Genomic DNA, 18,865 nt, shown 5'->3' with positions numbered 1-18,865 from the left:
GTATGCGGGCCTCCCCCTGCTGCGGCCTCTCCCGTTGCGGAGCACAGGCTCCGGAGCGCAGGCCCAGCGGCCATGGCTCACGGGCCCAGCAGCTCCGCGGCACGTGGGATCCCCCCAGACCGGGGCGCGAACCCGGTTCCCCTGCATCGGCAGGCGGACGCGCAACCACTGCGCCACCAGGGAAGCCCCAACTTCTCCACTTTTAATATGGATTCTATCCCCTTCTTGGTTTCAAGGACTTTGGTCCTATAACATCAATTTCTCCTCTTCCACAGATTCATTTTTCATCAGCACATAAACATGTTCCACTATCCCCTATCTTGGGGGCGGGGGGCGGAAGACCTCCCTGGACTCCTCTCCACACATGTCCATGTGTATCATTTTTCCGATCCTCTTGACAGTCAGACAGACTTAAATGGCTCGTCAGTGCCATCAAGGACCTCTATTATCACCAAATCCAATGATCACTTACGGTTGACAGAGCTGACATGATTGGCTACTCCCTCCTTGCCACACTTTAGGCTTCCATGGGATCAGTCTCCTCTGCTGGTTCCTCTTTACCAATCTGGAGAACCCCAGGGCTCAGTCCCGCTGTTTCTCTTTTCTATCTTCACTCTCTTCCTAAGTAATTTCATCCAGTCCCGAGGCTTTAATTACCACCTATATGCTAATTTCCTTCCAATCTGTAGCTCCCAGTGCTCTTCTATACAACTGCCTACTAGACATTTCCTGGACCAAAAACCAAACTCCTCATTTTCCTCCCAAACACCTTCCTGCAGTCTTCCACATCTTAATAAATAATGAACAAACTCCATCTTTCCAGTGGGTCAAAAAACTCGCAGTCTTTTCCCTAACCACCCCGCCCCCATCAAATCCATCAGCAAATTCATCTCCTCTGCCTTCAAAATATGTCTAGAATCAAAGCACTTCTCATCACTTTTCCTTCTCCCTCCTCAATCCAAACCTCCACCACCATTGCCCACAACCTCCTAAACTAGTCTCTCTGCTTCTGCCCTTGCAGCCCCTTCCCCACCACCTCATCCTTTTTCTCACCACAGCAGCATTCTCCAAATCAGACTGCATCTTTCCTCTACCCCAAACCTTCCCATGTCATTCAGAGTAAGAGCCCAAGTCCTTCCACAGGCTGACAAGGCCCGTGGGATCCGGATCCATCCCCATTACCACCTTCAGGCCTCTTCTATTCCTCTCACCCTGCATCCCTTTGATTCAGCCACACTGGCCTCTTGCTATTCTCTAACACCCAGACAAGCACCATCTCAGGGTCTCTGCACCTGTGTCCCCTACCTGAAACACCCTTAACCTCACTTCCTTCGGTTCTTTGCAAAATGTCTTCTTCATGAGGATTTCTCTAGCCATCCAATTTTAAAAACAGCTCCTTTACACCAGCTCTTTCTATATGCCCTACCATCCTTTATTTTTCAAAACAGCTCTAGCAATCACCTAACATGCTGTTTTGTTTATTGTCCATCTACCAATGTAAGCGCAATGTGGAAAGGGACTTTTGTCTGTTTTGTTCGCTGCTGAATTCCCAGCAGCTTAGAACCCAGCGTCTGAACTGATGCATAATAGGTACTCAATAGGTATTTGTTCAAATAACGAATGTGTAACATAATACTGCCCCAAAAGACTCCTCCCCATCTCCAAACTGCATTCACCTGCCTCCTACCTAGTCTCTGGAGCATGCATCTGGGCCCCCTACAATCCATCTTCCACAGCAGCAGAATCATCTTTAAAAATATTTAAATCAGATCATTTCTTTAGCCAGCTTCCCATCACCCAGTAAAATCCAAACTCCTTTTTCCAACACATTTCACACACCCTTCTCCCCTTCACCCACTAGATCAATGAGTTTTCCTTTTTTACTTCTTCTCTAAGCCAAATGAGATCCCGCCCGAGGGCCTTTGCGCTATCTGCCAGGAATGGTCATTGCCCATCTTTGCATGGCCAGTACTCCGTTACCGTTTAAAGGTCTGTTTAAATGTCACCTCCTCAGAAAGGTCTTTCCTCTACGCAATCACTATCCTTTCATCCTTTTTAAATGTCAACACAGTACTTATTACATGCGGACCTTCTTCTTCATTGCCTTTGTCCCTTCACCTGGAGTCTTGACAGGGCGTCCTCGCCGGACTGGCAGGCTGCAACCTCGGCACCCGGCGCAGGGGCGGCCCCACAGCACACAGCAGGCGGTCAATAAGTATCAAACGAATACACTTCGTCAGGGCTCACTCGAGCCCACCCTGGGCACTGCCCTCCCCGCCTTCTCCTGCGCCCTCCCTGGATGCGGCCCTCGGTCGGCGAGCATCCCCACCCCCGCCCTGCACATCCCGCCTCCGCCACCTACCTGTCGGCCAACTCCAGCACCTCGTGCACACTGCCCGTGCTGACGCGGATGCGCCCGGTGTACATGTATTCGATAACGGCTTCCACCGTGTCGGGTTCGGGCCCGGGCTCGGAGCTCCACTTGCGCATCTCCACCCGGCCCGAGCGGGACTCGGAGAACTGGCCCGAGAGCAGGGGCGTGAAGTACTCGGTGGCGGCGGCCAGCACCGAGCGGTGGGCCCGGAACTCGCGGCCTCCCGCACCGCCGAAGCACAAGGTAATGTCGCAGAAGAGGCCCTGGCGCCGCTGCTCGTTCTGCCTCCATGACAGCTCGGAGCAGTGAGAGCTGCACTCGAAATCCTCGGCCTCCGGGCCCGGGTCGCCCCCGCTCGCCTCCATTGCAGACAAGCCAGGCCCAGGCCCGAAGTCCACCGTGCCGCTGCCTCTGACTTCAGCGGCCAGCCCCGCCGAGCCGGCGGCGGCCGTCTCCATGCTCTCCATCTCTAGCACCTGCAGGGATGCAGCCGCGGCCGCCGCTGCTGCCGCCGCCACCGCCGCCGCCGCCATCTTGACGCCGCCGCCCCCGACCCCGCAGTCTCCGAAGGACCCGGCAGTTCTGGTGCGACACTAGAGGGATTCTGGGAATAAATAGTGGGCGCGGGGCGGAGCCGGCCGCCGCTGGGTCTGCGCATGCGCCTCCCCACCCGACCTAACGCGTCCCCCCCTCAGGTAAGGTGCAAACGTACTGCCCCCCACTGGGGGCCGCCCATCCACATGCCCTTGGGAGGGAGGATGGCTGTTTCCATCCCCTTAGAGAGCAGCGTGCCCTTCGTGATCGTTTTGTAAAACAAAAGCCACCTTAGACCCTCACCCAGTGTTGTCTTGGGTGGCAACATTGGATTTTTATTTAAAGGTTTAGAACGGCCTTGGAGTAAAAATTGAAAAAGAAAAAAGACTCGAGACTGAGCCCCAGTTAAGTGGATGCGGGTGAGCAAGTTACTTATTATCTCTGAACTAATTTATCTTTCTAAAAATGGGATACTATCTAGATTGGAAGATCGCTGTGAGGATTAAATGAGATGCTTGTCAGGTGTTTTACATAGTGCTTGGTCCACAGTTACTGTTCCATACATACTTGTTAAAAAGATAAATAAAAGCCACTTTGGGGCTTTAAGCAAGGGAGTGGCTCAATCAGATGCCTGTTTTAAAATGTCGCTGGTGGCTGTGTGGAGAATGGACTGTAAGGGGACAAAAGTGGAACTAAGGGCACTAAGTTATCAGACCAGATATGGGTAGATCAGAGGGGTAAATCGACAGGCCTTGGCAACCAGAGAAGTGAAGACAGGCTTTTGGCTTGAGTATCTAAGTAAAGCTTTGGTTCCCATTCACTGAGAAATGGAAGGTACAGATTCACGGGAGAAGACAGTGGAGTTTTTTTGAAGATAGTATTTTGATTCTTTTTTTTTTTTTTTAAGAGATGGATGAACATTTTTAAAACTACATGTAGTAAAACTATTAGAAAGTACACTTCAAAGGAATGCAGATGAAAGGAAATGGATGACATGAGACAGCAGTATGTTTTCATTGTTACTATATAGTTTATTTAAACCAAACTATGATAATACAGAGGAGAGACTGAGGTGGCAGCTGCCCAGAATCTTTGTGGATTACAGATGCAAACTGAAGACAAGTCGATAACAGACAAGTCAGTTGCATAAATACAGAGAATGTTAAGACACAAGACATTTCACAGCTTTTTGCTTTGCACTTCCATTTTAAACATATGTATGTTATGACTTTACATTTTAAATTACTGTTCCACATATTCTGTAACAATGGCTAAGGATGCAATGGTCCTGTCCCCGACACTGGTTTGCAACATGGAACATTTCAGGGGGAGACCAAACAAACTCTTAACACACAACATACGAAAAGATCCTAAAAAAAAAAAAAAATCAGATTAATACAATGCTCTTCAGGTTATATGAGGAGGAAGAAAAGCGAAAAGGAAAAACACGGTATTAGGGGTTCTTTAAATGGAGAGTATCTTGAGGTCTTAAAAGTGTCATTCCCTTCCTTCAAGGGGAAAACATTTTTTTAACTAATGGAAAAAAGAAGGCAACATTGTAACACCCTACAATGAGGAAAAACACTATCCTGACAGTGCTTAGATGCTTCCATATAATAAATACAGCAGGTAGCAGAGCAAATGTTACAAGTATTGGCTGGGTTCTTATTTCTATGCTTATAAAAAAAATATTAAGCTTCTTTGTGTAGACTGAACAGTGTTAGCCTGTAGGTGTTGGTCTTCGGGCCTGTACACTGCTGGCTGTTTACATTCCAGGCCCATCCTTTAAGCAAGCTCCAGTGCCAGCTGTCTGTGGCTATTTCCCCAGGGGCGGGGAGGCGTTCTCGTCTTCACTTTACTGTAGCAGGGTTCCTGGCTCCATTACATGCTCATGTGTTCCGGAAGAACATATGAAATATCATCCCATGGGTGACGATACAGCCCCTGCTTCAGCCTCTTCTGATCAAGATAGTGTCCTAAAATGAAGCAAACGCATCTTTTTGTTAAGAGTTGGTGAGTTTTTTAAATTTTGGTGAGGGGGAGGAGATAAGGAAGGGAAATGTTAACTAATACAAAAAAAATGGGGAAGGACATCCAGATCCATCCCACAGGCAGATGCCAGCCTTGGTAAAAGGGAACTATTGGACTTCATTCTATTTTCCTGGGCTAGCAATCAAACTCATTTCCAAGAACAAAGGAACAAAGATAAAGATAAGGCAGAAGTTTAAGAATGGCAGGATTAGGAACAATGATTAAGACAATGTGTCATCTCTCTTACAGAAACTGGCCACATAGTTTAAGTGGTATACCTGAACCATGGCGTAAAACAAACAAAAACAGAAACAGACACAAAAAACACAAAAACAAACACACAACTCTTACTACCAACTCACCAATGAAGCCCATACTCCTTCCCAGCACAAAGATGCCATTGAGGGCTCCAATGTCAATATATTCATCAGCTTCCTCCCTGCAACACACAATCCACTTGTAGTTTTACAATGGCTCACATGACTGCCCTCCTCCCCACAGAAAGTACAATTTCTGCCCAGGAATGAGAAGCTAGCTCTCTTTGAACTCAAAGTAGAAAAAAGGGATGTTCTGGATGGTAGGTGTAGAGGCACTTTTTTTCTTCTTTATACCTCTCCATATTTTCTAAATCCTCTCTAATGAGCATGCATCGCTTTTAGAGTTGGGAGGAAACAAGAAAAATCAGTAAGCATTAGGAAGAAGAAAATAGCTGCAAGCTCACCGAGTGAAGGACCCACAGTTTCTGAGCATGTCTACAAATGCAACTCCAATTAAACCGTCTACATTCAGGATAAGGTTTGGTTTCTGGGAAGGCAAAAAAAGTCCAAGTATTTATCATTATTACTCATTTTTGTTCCTTGTAATGTTCCACTATTACTATTACAACTATTACTATGAATTCCTGACCACCATTTAAAAGGCTCCCACCAAAACATCCCAGTTGATTAGGAGAGACAGTGTCTTACTTAATTCCCAATGTCTAGCAAAGGACCCAACCCCTCGTTGACACTTAGTACGCCTGTTGAACTTAGTGAAGCAACAGAAACAAAAGTTTCCAGAAAACCAGGTTCAATTTTAGCTGCACAGTCAAAATGTAACCTGGCTCTCATTTTCCCCGAGGAATTCAGCCAAAACTCTGATTCGGGCATTAGGGACATTTTCTTTTTTACCTTCGAGGTGGTAATCTTCTCTACTTCCAGCGCATAGTCAAGCAGGGGTGTGGCAGGGAAGTGCTGTCTGACGTAGTCTTTGAGGATTTGCACGCGCATGTCTGGGTTGTTTATCTAGGAAGTGACCCAAAGTTACAGAGGAACCCACTCTAACACTGCTGTTAAAAGACACGTTCCTGGGAATTCCCTGGTGGTCCAGTGGTTAGGACTGCGCTTTCATTGCTGGGGCCTGGATCCCTGGTTGGGGAACTAAGATTCTACATGCTGTGTGGCACGGCCGAAGGGGGAAGAAAAAAAAGATATGTTCACGCTTGTGTCTCACACAGGTGGACACAACTGTACGTGTTATATCCAGGAGGTGTGTTTCAGGGACTTGATCCACATGTATGATTCCATGTAGCACAGATCATGACACTGTCGTGGGGCTTAAGGTTTTTTGACGTCCTCTCATATCTTATTTGAGCCTCAAAACCACCTGAGATGTGGCGATGTTGGGTAGGTCAGCCATGGGGTCAGGCAGCAGGGCTGGGGCGCCCACCCTCAATGGGAAGTCTGAGGTTCTAGCCGCTAGCCATACTGCCCACCAGCTCGGCAACCTAGTCAAGCTGTAACCAAGTTCTAAGTTATTAACTAAGCAAGCACGTGTTGGCAGTGGAGCAGCAAAGCATCCTTGAAATTCCAGGAAAACGTCTGGACCTGAGATGAATGGAGATGAACCTTCTGTTCAGAGACCCACACTAAGTGATCACCTGTTGGGGTGGGGGTGGGGTAGTGAGACAGGTTAGGCACCCGCCAAGTCCCGATACCACAGGGACCTCCTCCCTTGGCCAGGACACGTGAGGTCAGGATGGAGTCCAGGAAGGAAGGCACCCAAAGACTGGGCGTGGCAGCGCAGGCCTGCCGCTAGCTGGGGAAGATGCCCTGTGCTGTGCGTGTGCCGTCTGCCTGGGAGGTGGCGATGGCTGAGCCAAGTTCTGTGAGCCCAGATGCAATGTCCCTCAGAAGGAACCACTGTCCCTGGTTCAGTCTTTGCCATCCAGCTGCCTCTGGATCTATCCTGAGCTGGCCCAGCATGGGGATGTCTGGATCACAGGCATGACCCTCTTGTATTAATGTGAGTCATACACCCCGCTCAGACCAGCAGAGTGAGGTTTCTGGAGCTACGGAGCCAAGGACCCCGAGCAGCTGCCGCTTCCTCTTCTCTCGTTGCCTTTGATTTCTAAACACAGCTCACACAGGACACACAGAGGACTACCTGCCCTGTGAGAGACTCTATTAATTACTTAGAATAGTCACGCTGGCCTCTCCCAATCGGGCTGGCCCTGATTTTATTACTCTTCCTGCCCCAGTGGTGTCAGGCTTAACCACATTGACTTGCTTTGGCCGATGAAATGTCAGTGAAAAAAAGGGGGCTGTGCAACTTCCAAGCAGAAGCTTTAAGAGCTTTCTTGTGGTTCTGCCATGGCTGTTTTCCTTCTGACATGAGACCAGCACCTCCTGGATAGGGGCTGCTCCTTCGGTGGAGATGACAGAGCCGTAGCCGTAGCCAACCCACAGTGGATGGAGGATAAGTAAGAAACAAACCTTTGCTGCTGTGAGCCACTGAGATTTTCGGAGTCGTTACCGCAACCTGCAGCATTATGTAGCCTAAGGTGACCAGTATGTCCCCTTAACCCTGACCGTAGTCCTTTCTCCCATTAAGATTCACCTGGGAAGCTAAAGTTACCAAGTTTCCAGCTCATATTTTCACACCACAACTGAACACAATAAAAACTGTTTAAGGGCAGTCTGTATTATAATGGAAAAAACAGCTGCCTCAGTGCTGGCATCTGTCAACAAAGCTCTTCATGCTGGGAGCCGAGAGCCCGGCTGTGCCCAACTAAATCAGTGCTCTCTCATCCCCATCCACCCTGTAGATCCAGTGCCTTAAGAGTGACAACTTACCGATTTCACTCGGTGACCAATGCCCATGATGAGTTTTCCTTCCTTCTTCATCTTGTTCACAAACTCCATGGGGATGATGCCACTGTCAAAGGCCTTGCTGAACATCTTGGCTGCTGCATCCAGGGCACCCCCAAACCGGTCACCCTATGGGAGAAGCCAGCCCATGTCGCCCCAAGCTGTCGGGAGTCTCCTTCAGCTTCGCAGGCCAATCCGGCGTGCCCCGAACAGCCCCCAGCACGGGGTGTCACGCTCCACGGCTCCCTCTACGACCCCGCTGCAGCCAAGCGGCATGATGCTAAAGCCTTGTGTCCCTGCTGTTCACCTCCCAGGATGACAGTACTCACGATGGTGAGCAGTCCTGAGGTGAGGCTGGAAACCAGGTCCTTCCCGGCCCGAGCACAGATGATGGTGTTGTGAGCCCCAGAGACGGCTGGCCCGTGATCAGCCGTCACCATCAGGCACATCTCGATGAACTGGCAGGAGTACTTGGGCAACCTGGAGGGGGGCGTAAAGGAGTAAAGGGGAGAGGACAGGAGAGCTGGAACAAAGGCAAGAGGCTGAACAGGAGCCACGCTGACAAGGCCACGGTCCTCCTGTCTCCCGTCTCCTTGAACAAGTCACTCAAACTCAAGAAGGGCAGCAACCTCCCAATCCAGGCCTAAGACTATCTTACAACTCCAAGGCAGAACCTTCTGATTCCGGAGTGGCTCTGGATGTTGCCGAGATCAAATACTGCTTTTAGAACTGAGGTTAGCAAGCAGGGTTTGAAGTCTCTTCTTTAGCCAGTTTTCAGCCTGAGTTGCTGTGACAGGATGTGACCTTTTTTGTGGTTACTACTCTCCACGTGCCAGACAGAGAGGAGGTGAGATCCCTGTCCCTTTCACAGTGCACAGTGATCAACCTCCCAGCTGATGATTAAGAACAAAGTCGGGGGAATTCCCTGGCGGTCCAGTGGTTAGGACTCCATGCTTTCACTGCCAAGGTTACTACTCTCCACGTGCCAGACAGAGAGGAGGTGAGATCCCTGTCCCTTTCACAGTGCACAGTGATCAACCTCCCAGCTGATGATTAAGAACAAAGTCGGGGGAATTCCCTGGCGGTCCAGTGGTTAGGACTCCATGCTTTCACTGCCAAGGGCACGGGTTCAATCCCTGGCTGGGGAACGAAGATCCCGCAAGCCGTGCGGCGCAGTCAAAAAAAAAAAAAAAAAAAAAACCCCAAAAACAAGATCCCACATGCTGAGCGGTGCAGCCAAAAAAAATCCCAAAAAGCAAAAAAAACGAAAAACAAAAGCCAAAGTCTGGAGCCGTGGGGACACAAGAGCACACACAGGGAAACCTGCTCGGGTGTTACAACCCTTGAACTTTTCCCAGGAAGGGTCCAAAGCAGGACCAAGACCCATCTCTCTTCAGGTGAGGGCAGGACACAAACCAAGACTTCCACCCTGCTTTCGGCCCAGAGCCACTCCAAGCCAGGGCTCTGTGAACATGTACTCATCGGCCTCCTTGCCCAACTGTCAGTCCCAGGGGAGGGCTAAGCTTGGGAGCTGCAGAGAAAACCAATTTTTTTCTCCATGCAGGCTGATGAGACACAAATTTACAGAGGACACGATACAAGGTACTTGAACTGTGCCGGTTCAGCAACTCCAGTAGGCCTGCACTCCTTAAGCTACTGGACGCCTCTAGAACTCCTTTGCTAACCCCTACCTTTCTCAAGAGGCCTGCATTCAACTCTGGCCCGTTTCTTTAAAAGTTCCCATGGGAAAGGGGCTGATCCCAAGATCCCTGATGAGGTCATTGCTTTCTACTTCTCTTGGTTAAGGCTGGCCTTTCTGTCCTTGGAAGACTTAGGAACAGCCTTTATCTCTTTTCTCTGACCTTTCAATTGATCTGTGGCCATAAAGAGTGGCCCTGGACATGGTCCCCAAGGCTGCCCACCCCCATTCCCTTGTCAGGGGAAGAAAATGAACTCTGAGGGACTTCCCTGGTGGCACAGTGGTTAAGAGTCCGCCTGCCAAGGCAAGGGGCATGGGTTCGGGCCCTGGTCCGGGAAGATCCCACATGCCATGGAGCAACTAAGCCCGTGCGCCAAACTACTGAGCCTGTGCCCTAGAGCCCACGAGCCACAACTACTGAGCCCACGTGCCACAACTACTGAAGCCCGCGCGCCTAGAGCCTGTGCTCCGCAGCAAGAGAAGCTGCTGCAATGAGAAGCCTGCACGCCACAACGAAGAGTAGCCCCTGCTCGCCGCAACTAGAGAAAGCCCGCACGCGGGAATGAAGACCCATCGCAGCCAAAAATAAATAAATTAAATAAAAATAAATAAATTTAAAAAAAAAGAAATAGAAAAAATAAATTAAAAAAAAAAAAGAAAATGAACTCTGAGCCACAGGGCCCTACCATCTTCTGCCCTCCACGCCTCACCTTTTCTGGAACCAGAGGAGGCCGAGGACCCCGCCGATGCCCATCTCCTCCTTGAAGACCTCAGTGATGGGCATGCCCGCGTAGATGAGCTCCTGTCCTCGCTCATCACAGATGCTGGTCATGAACGAGGCAGGTTTGCGGATCAGGCCCAGCTCCTGAGCAGAGATGGGGGCAGAGGCAAGCAGGGCTCTGGTGACCACAGATTTTCCCACAACGGCCCCACTGTCTGTGCCCAGAACCAGTGTCCCAGTCAGGTGTTAAATTCCGGCGGCCAAGCAAGAGCTCTCAAAGTCCTCCCAAGAAGGAAGCGCAAAAGCCCTTTCATTAGATCATGTGGGGCGTAGAAAATAGGAGCAATCACGCCATGGCACCCACTCAGGCTGGGCACTGTTGCTGGTCTTTACCAAGCGTTTGCGGGCCCAGGGAGTTCGCTAAGCTGTTGAAATCCAGGGGTTCATTTTAACCTCACAAACAAGAGGAACCAGCCCCAGGTCGCCTGGCTAAGAAATGGAAGAATGAATCCAAAGGGACAATTTTTAAAATACTCTACACACAGCTACCAGTCCCCCAGCAAAATGTAATGAGGCACATGGCTGGGAAAATGGGGAATCCCCTCAACACGTCCTTTCCCTGGGGGAGGGGACTGAGCTCCTGAATCCTCCGTTTCCAGACCTGGGGCACAACAGGGGTAGCATCAGCTAACTCTGTCCAAGCCCATTTCTTCAATTATCCCTTGTGAACTTAAGAGATGCTTTTAAGTTATGTTTTAATTACAGAAGCAACATGAATACATCCTCCTTTTAAAAAATCCACACTAGAACAGCTAAAACCATGTTGCCTTTGACCTCCACCCCATCTTGGTTTTCTGCCTTCGTGTTTGTTAGTTTAGTGAACATCTTTCTGGACCTTTCTTTCTCCACTTTTATTTACACGCATAGACGCGTGGAGAAGAGACAACAGTGTTTTGCGTACCTACATTTTTCATAATCATAACATACATACTGTCTTATAATGTGCTGGTCGCTCAATGAATCTGAGCTCTACACATGTCAGCACATATGTAGATCTAGTTCATTCCTTTTAACTACTGTAGAGTACCCCCTCATATGACAATCCTACAGGTTGGCCATTCCTCCACTGATGAGCATCAACTAGAAAAATATTTTTGAACAAGTGTGTATACGCAAGCATTTCCTTGAAGGAGCTTTCCAGACTTGGAACGGCCGGGCCATAAGGTAGGAGCGTTGTTAAACTGGACTGACATCACCCAACTGCCTTTCACAAAGGCTGTGTCAATTCCACTCTCGCCGCCAATGAATGAATGTAGCAGCCTCCTCACACCCATACAAACAACGTATCAGAGAATTGTTTTTTTTTTCTTTGCTGACCTGTAGAGCAAAATTGGTGTCACAGTTTCTACTTTGGTTTCTTTTATAAAGAGTGAAGTTGAGCATCTCTTTATGTTGAAAGAACATCTCTTATCCATTTTTCTAATGGGTATTGGTCTTTTAAAAATTGATTTTCTAGGGACTTGCCTGGTGGCGCAGTGGTTAAGAATCCACCCGTCAGTGCAGGGGACACGGGTTCGATCCCTGGTCCAGGAAGATCCCACATGCTGCAGAGCAAGTATGCCCGTGTGCCACAACTACTAAGCCTGTGCTCTAGAGCCCGCAAGCCACAACTACCGAGCCTGCGCTCTAGAGCCCGCGAGCCACAACTACCGAGCCCATGTGCCACAACTACTGAAGCCAGCGCGCCTAGAGCCTGTGCTCCACAAGAGAAGCCACCGCAATGAGAAGCTTGCGCACTGCAACGAAGAGTAGCCCCCGCTCGCCGCAAGTAGAGAAAACCCATGTGCAGCAACAAAGACCCAACGCAGCCAAAAATAAGTAAATAAATTTATAAATTATTTTTTAAAAAATTGATTTATAAGAATTCTTGTACATAAGAAAATTCGCTCTTTATCTATGCCCCCACCTCAGACAGGAAGCCTGAAATCTCTTAGCAGGTGCAAACAGCTCTAGAGGACATCGTCTGTCCCCAGCCCCCGTTCCCAGGTCAGGCCACACAGCTGTGGGAGATACATGCCGCCCCTTGCCCTCCTGGGCCCTGCATTTGTTTCACCGGCTGGTCAAAAGGGCCCACACAGTCAGGGACACACGTGGCACCTACCCTGGCCCAAGAGTAGTCCATGGGTACCGTCGGGGGCGGCACCTCCTGAGCAGGTATGATGACCCCTCTGGCCACGAGATCCTCATACACGGACCTGGGAGGCAGGGGAAGGGGAGGAGAAAAGACATCCATGTGGATTTTATTCTTCTGGGCTCTTCTAAGCCGTCCCACGAATGCTCCTCCCTCTTACCCCAGAGTTTCCCAGCTCTGTATCCCCTCCTGTCAGCAGTTACCAGGTGGATTCCAGAGAACTAAATGAAAACAGGTTCTAGCCAAGGCCTGCCCCACCGTCTCTGAATGGGGCTTTAGAGAAGGCTGAGAATCTGGAGGCCATGGAAGGCCAGAGGGAAGGAACGGGAAGAGACAATAGCTTATCTAGCAGCTCTTTATCAATTGGTTTGAGATGACATTTTCTAATGTTTCTATGCCCTTCTCTCATTTATGGCCCACCAACTAGGTAGGCTCAGAAACTGAATGTTTTAACACCAGTCTGAACGGCGCATAACTGCTGCTTCTAGAAACGAAACAAAATGAAAGCCAAAAAGAAAGGATTTTGCACCATCCGTAGAGCTGCCTTAGACACCTGAGAGGGTCCAGGAATATCAGACACCTATATTTTGGAGAGGGTGCTGTCCTCAGGAGGGAATGGGAAAGGGACAGGGAAGTGGCATGCTCCACCAGCTCCACGTACTGGATGATCTCTCCAAGCTCATCGAAGCTCCGGGGCACAAACACTCCGGCCTCCTTCAAAGCCTGGTTTTTGGCTACTGCAGTTTCAGAAGCCTGATTGGCACAAGCTCCAGCGTGGCCGAACTGTACCTGGAAGGCAAAGGAGAATGGCTTTACCAGGCCTGTTAATCCCCCGAAAGAGAGGACAAAGGCTCCTGGGACCATCGGCACTGATTATAGGCCGGACCCCACTCAATGCTCTATGTGAATCACTTCAAGCCTCCAGAAGGCTCACTAAATAGGCACGATGGCTGCATCTCATTCACAGATGAGAACCTGAGGCACCAAGCAGTTCAAGAGCTTACTCAAGGTCACACAGCTGGTGCACTACAGCCAGGACACCAAGCCTGGCGCCCAACTCCACAAACACCTTCATGTCGGGGTGGGGGTGGGGAGACAGAGAATAGCCATTAGTTTGGAGCCACTGTGAGAAGTTACAAACTGCCAACCTTAGCTAAGCTGAGCTCACAGGCATGATCTGACTGTCCTGCGCATACTTTGTATAAAGGATGTATCCTTATTAAGCAAAACAGAACACCAGAAGATATCATTAAAAATACAAATGGGACTTCCCTGGTGTCGCAGTGGTTACGAATCCGCCTGCCAGTGCAGGAGACACGGGTTCGAGCCCTGGTCCGGGAAGATCCCACATGCCGCAGAGCAACTAAGCCCGTGCGCCACAGCTACTGAGCCTGAGCTCTAGAGCCTGCGTGCCGCAACTACTGAGCCCGCGTGCCACAACTACTAAAGCCTGCGTGCCTAGTGCCCATGCCCAGCAACAGGAGAAGCCACCGCAATGAGAAGCCCGCGCACCGCCACGAAGAGTAGCCCCCGCTCACCGCAACTAGAGAAAGCCCGAGTGCAGCAACGAGTACCCAACGCAGCCAAAGATAAGTAAATAAATTAATTAAAAACAACAACAACAAATTTCCAGCTTCTTTTAAAAAGTCAAGATTTTGCACCATTTGGCCCTGTATTCCCACTTAGTAACAATCACAGGGAGACAGTTAGCTACTGCCCCCTTCCACCTGAGCATGAACTAAGATTAAACTATAAACTCAATAGAATATGGAGGGGTAACTGGTTATGGGGAGTGAGAGAGAAGAGAAAACCAATCAGAAGAGCTAAGTGTTACCTGTGTCTCTGATTAAGCAACAAGGAAAAGGAATTAACCTAATGAAATGTGGTATAAAACCCTGATTAGGACAGGTGTGGTGGGTAATCATAACAATACCTTCGCTTCCCTGTTTAAATAACACTGTGTCCAGGCACTTTTCTAAGAGCTTTACAAATGTCATCATTCAGTAGCTGCGACTGTTTCCTCTCAACAAGGAAATGGAAGCACAGAGGGGTAAAGTAACTTGCCCAAGGTCACACAGGTAGTATGTGATAGCATTTGAACCAGGCAATGTGGCCTCTCACTGTGCTGTTTTACCACGACATACAACAAAAGGGGCTGAAGTGCTGAAAAGGTTAGGAGCCGCTGCTCCAGTTAGCGAGGCTTGAAGACACATGCTTCAAAGCGGGTTCCCAATGCCTTCTTTGTAGGATTTAATCTGCATGGGTGGATGGGGTGGGAAGGAGGTTCGGCATTCACATAAACTTAGAGAGCACTGTGTCCAAGGAAGTTAAGCAAGTGTAACTCAGATTTCTCAAAGCTAACACTAAAGCTTTTAGAAGGAAGAGAGATGATATTGCATGTTCATAATTTATAGAAGCTTCCCGTTGTTTGTTTTTGTTTTGAGGACCACTGCTACAGGACCAGTGTTTTGTGAAAGTGCCACCTTACCTCTGTCCCTTTGTCTCTACTCCCATACCCCAGTTCTCAGTTCAGTTTCCCCGAGACACTGAACTGAGGATATTGTGTTGTATACCTATCTCACCTCCTCTATAGGGCAGAAAGCTCTGCAAGGTCATATGACCTGTTCAGGAAATCAAAAAGCACTTATTAGCTGGGCTGTCAAGGTACTATTCTACATTTGTATATCCTTGAAACTACACAAAGAAAGTTGTTTACAAAACGAATCAAAAAGCAAAAGTAAAACATCTTGAGGACCTGCCCTACCCACGGGGCGATGATGACCACCTGGCCAGAAACAGAAGAGCAGGGTCCTTGCCCTCTTGGAGGTGTCCTCGGCATAATGGGAGTGGGGAGGTGGGGGGCTCCTGTAAAGCAGAGCTGGTGACGAGAAACCCCGGAGAGCAGGGAGGAATTATTTTTGGCTGTTGTGGTGGAGGGGAGAGCAGCCGTGAAGAAAGAGAATCAGCAAGAGCTTCATGGAACAGGCGTGTTGAAGAATGGACGTGAGTATTGGCTAAGACCTGTATGTGGCAGACCTTTACAATTAGCTTCTTATGTAAGTCAGGCAACAATCCCGAATCATCCCCTTTTTACAGCTCAGGAAACTGAGGTACGGAGAGCCTACACGACTCACCCCAGTCACACAGATCCACCGAGATGCTTCTCAAGCCTGTGAGAGTGGAGCTCAGCCCTGGAGGACGGGCAGGATTCCGTGACCCGCTCCCTCCCGTTTCACTTACTTAGAAAACAGATACACACACATACACAGTTCACAGTCACACCAGATGGATCCTATGGTAAGCATTTATCGCACGCTGCCCCTTCTTAGAGTCAACGTAACTTGAACTCTATGTCGACATCTCAGAATGCACCTCATTCTTCCCCTGCCTGGTTTGCAATTACATGGCCGCGCCATGAGGACACAGTCCCCTCCCGACCAGCGTTTAGGGCGTTTCCTTTTCTTGCCATCGCAATACTGCAGTGAGTATCCTTGTACACATACCTTGAAATATTTTTGCACGCAGACCCACAGAGTAAATTTGCAGGAATGGAACTGCTGGTTCAAAAGAGAGGTGCATTTTACAACCGGACAAATACTGCCACTTGGAGGTGGGCACGACTCTGAAGGCGAAAGGCAAGCAATGCAGGGGGAAAGGATAGGGTGACAGGCTAACTCGAAGAATTGAGGGTTTAAGCGTAGGGATTATCATTGCTGCAGGAATCCTTGATGGCCAAGTTTTATTTCATATACACACAGCAGAGGTCAAGGCCTTGCACTCAGAGCCTGCTCAGCTACCGATGAACTGATGGGTGACAGGTGGTTGCTTCCTCGGTTTCATCCTCACCGGGTAGGCCATCTTCGAGACAGAGGATTGTCTAAGCTGGGCTACAGGGGCTGAGGTCTGGCCGATCCCACCCAGCAGGAGTCCGACAGCTCAGAGCTCTTCTATCTAACATCCACTACAGGCTGTACTTACTTCTGCCCCCAGGCACTGTCACAGGCATCCGGTCATGTTAACACATACAGAGGTTTTCTTCTACAGCCTCTCCCCACGCAGAACTTCCCACCACCGCCCTCCCCAGCTCTGAGCCTAGGGTGTGTCCTCTCTCTCCCAGGCCTCCCTCTCGCTCAGCAAACTCCTCCTTATTCCTTAAGGAGCAGTTCGTCTTCTCCAGGAAGCCACCTCAACTCCTCCAGGCAGTAAATGGCTCCTACTCTGAGAAGGGACTCAGAGCCTTGTTCTGGCCTTAATCTGGATATGAGTTTGTCTCTTCCAACTGGATTTTAGCTTCTAGAGAGCAGGGCCCCAGCTGGACCTTGTAGGAACCAAGCAGGTAATAAACATTTATCGAAGGAACTAGCTGCTTCATAGGACGACCACACGGCTCCCCTCAGACGCCCCCTCTCTCGGCCTCCCCGCCCAGCAGGGATCTGTCCCGGCCGTACCTCAGAGGAGAACATGGTGGCACAGGTCCCGATGCACCAGGAGACCACGGGCTTGGTGATGCGGCCCTCCTTGATGCCCCGGCAGATCTTATATTCCTCCGTGCCCCCTATCTGCCGGGGAACAGGGAACAAGAAAAAGCCCCCAAGTCAGTGGAACCCATTCTGAGTTGCACCTAGAGCAGCAATGCAGCAGGAAATCTGTCCCAAATCAGGTAGGTGCCAGGGTCATCAGGTGTCCCGAGTTAGAACTTGGCTAGAAAATGAGGGGACATGGGCTTTGGCCTGGAAGATCGAGATTGGATGCAAGGAAGAATTTTTAAAGGGCAGTGGGTATCCTCGGAGAGTCCCCGGAACTCCCCTTTCCTGATCTAAGGGTATGAGATAATTTAGGACCAGACCTGATCAGGGGCACAAGTAAGAGAGGCTCTTTGACTCCAGCTATCCGCTGCCCACCAGGGACAGACTGGGGCCAGCCAGTGAGAGCTTCTCCTCTGCTGGCACTAAAATATCTTGTGCCACCGAGAGGCAAGAACGTCTCTCCTAGGAACAAACATGGCAGTGTTCACAGTGACAGCCTCTAACCCCAGTGTCTAGGGAGTAGGATTACCGGGGACTGTCGCTTTCAGTTATAGACAACCAAAAGGCATGAATTTTTTAAAAACTAAAGTCATCGTTACTTTTATAATCAGAAAAAACATCATTTTTCCTTTAATAATCAAGTAACCTTTTCTAATTGAAGTATAGCTGATTAACAATGTTGTGTCAATCTCTGCTGTAAAACCATTTTTTAAAAATAACTCACCTCTCCAAGAACCACAATCATTTTGACTCCTGGAGTGTCCTGGTAACGTAACACATGATCCATGAATGTTGAGCCGGGGTACCTGGTGAGAGCAGGGAGGATGTTCAGGATCAGGAGACTCAGTGAGGTGAGGTGTGTGTACAGGTGTGGGAAGCACACCTGTACTAAGAACACTGTGGGGTTTTTTGTGGGTGTGGATGCCCAGTGAGGGTCCAGAGATGCCTTAGGGATAATGGGGGAGGGGGAGGTAGTAAAAGGGGCACAAGGGAAGGAAGAGGAATTAGTAAGCCCAGAGAAGTTCATACGGCAGTAAGAGATGCCTCGAGAGCACATGTGGGGTGATTTTAAAATATGTCCACAAGTTCTTTTAAAAAGGTGGAAACTCATGTCTCTCCGCCTGAATTTGGGTCGAGTTTAATGATTAGCTTCTAATGAACAAAATATGGAGGAAGTCATTCTGTGACACTGACTTCCAAGGCGGGGTTATAAATAAATAGCTTCTGTCCAGCACTCTCCCCTGAATCGCTCGCTCTAGGGGAAGCCAGCCGCCGAGTCTTGAGGACTCTCAGCAGCCTGTGCAGAAGCCCACAGAGAAGAACCACCTGCCAGCCACGTGGATGGGCCACCTCCAGCGTGCCGCATCTGACCACCTCAATGGAGAGCCCACCTGCCAGAACTGCCCAACTGAGCCCTGAATCCTAACGCACAAGAACCATGAGGATACACGTTTACTGTTGTTTGTAGCCACTTTCTTTGGGGGTGATTTTTTTAAAACAGAGCAAAAGATAATTAATACAATGTACCAAGCTATATCCTAGGCGATTGCTAGAAGGTCTATGTATAGGCCAACATATTTTTTAAAATTTTCTACTGTCACATGAGTTTGCAAAAGAGTTGTTTAAGGCCAAGTAGGCTTAAGATCTACATGGTCCTTGTA

The 18,865-nt window shown here is 49.3% G+C and overlaps 3 protein-coding genes across 6 annotated transcripts in view; 1 reads left to right on the top strand and 2 right to left on the bottom strand.

Annotated features, from left to right (window-relative positions):
* LOC112066579 (kelch-like protein 10) overlaps nt 1-464 on the top strand; it is a 9,626-nt gene extending 9,162 nt beyond the window's left edge. Inside the window, exon 4 of the mRNA XM_028499365.1 lies at nt 402-464. Within this exon, the coding sequence (XP_028355166.1) occupies nt 402-464 (63 nt within the window). The remainder of the gene's footprint in view (nt 1-401) is intronic.
* The window catches only part of KLHL11 (kelch like family member 11), a 19,626-nt gene extending 16,698 nt beyond the window's left edge, over nt 1-2,928 (bottom strand). For all 4 annotated transcript variants that reach the window (XR_003682957.2, XR_003682958.2, XR_003682956.1 and 1 more), the window contains exon 1: nt 2,363-2,928. Coding sequence is in view for 1 of the 4 variants with exons in the window: in XM_007129087.3 (XP_007129149.2) it covers nt 2,363-2,907 (545 nt within the window). In the remaining 3 variants the exon portion in view is untranslated. The remainder of the gene's footprint in view (nt 1-2,362) is intronic.
* A 992-nt stretch (nt 2,929-3,920) lies between these two features.
* Nucleotides 3,921-18,007, bottom strand: ACLY (ATP citrate lyase). The gene is made up of 12 exons (XM_028499117.2): nt 17,929-18,007; nt 17,127-17,237; nt 16,182-16,235; nt 13,340-13,467; nt 12,649-12,742; nt 10,477-10,631; nt 8,397-8,547; nt 8,053-8,196; nt 6,109-6,222; nt 5,661-5,743; nt 5,302-5,378; nt 3,921-4,884 (listed from the first exon to the last, which is right to left on the bottom strand). The coding sequence occupies exons 1-12, from the start codon at nt 17,989-17,991 to the stop codon at nt 4,790-4,792; spliced, it is 1,269 nt and encodes a 422-aa protein (XP_028354918.1). The 5' UTR covers nt 17,992-18,007; the 3' UTR covers nt 3,921-4,789.
* Nucleotides 18,008-18,865: the final 858 nt, after the last annotated feature.

The sequence above is a fragment of the Physeter macrocephalus genome, chromosome 14, assembly GCF_002837175.3.
Source record: "Physeter macrocephalus isolate SW-GA chromosome 14, ASM283717v5, whole genome shotgun sequence".
Classification (NCBI taxonomy): Eukaryota; Metazoa; Chordata; class Mammalia; order Artiodactyla; family Physeteridae; genus Physeter; species Physeter macrocephalus.
Note: the sequence above shows the minus strand (reverse complement) of the source record. Positions and strands in the feature narration are given on the sequence as shown.

What these genes read in the sequence shown, in the direction of transcription:
- ACLY (XM_028499117.2), bottom strand. Translation starts at nt 17,991, where the DNA reads ATGGATCATGTGTTACGTTACCAGGACACTCCAGGAGTCAAAATGATT. An exon ending in AACTGTGGGTCCTTCACTCG is followed by an intron (nt 5,379 to 5,660) that starts GTGAGCTTGCAG and finishes TGTGTGTTGCAG; the next exon opens with GGAGGAAGCTGATGAATATA. An exon ending in AAGGAGTATGGGCTTCATTG is followed by an intron (nt 4,885 to 5,301) that starts GTGAGTTGGTAG and finishes GCTTCATTTTAG; the next exon opens with GACACTATCTTGATCAGAAG.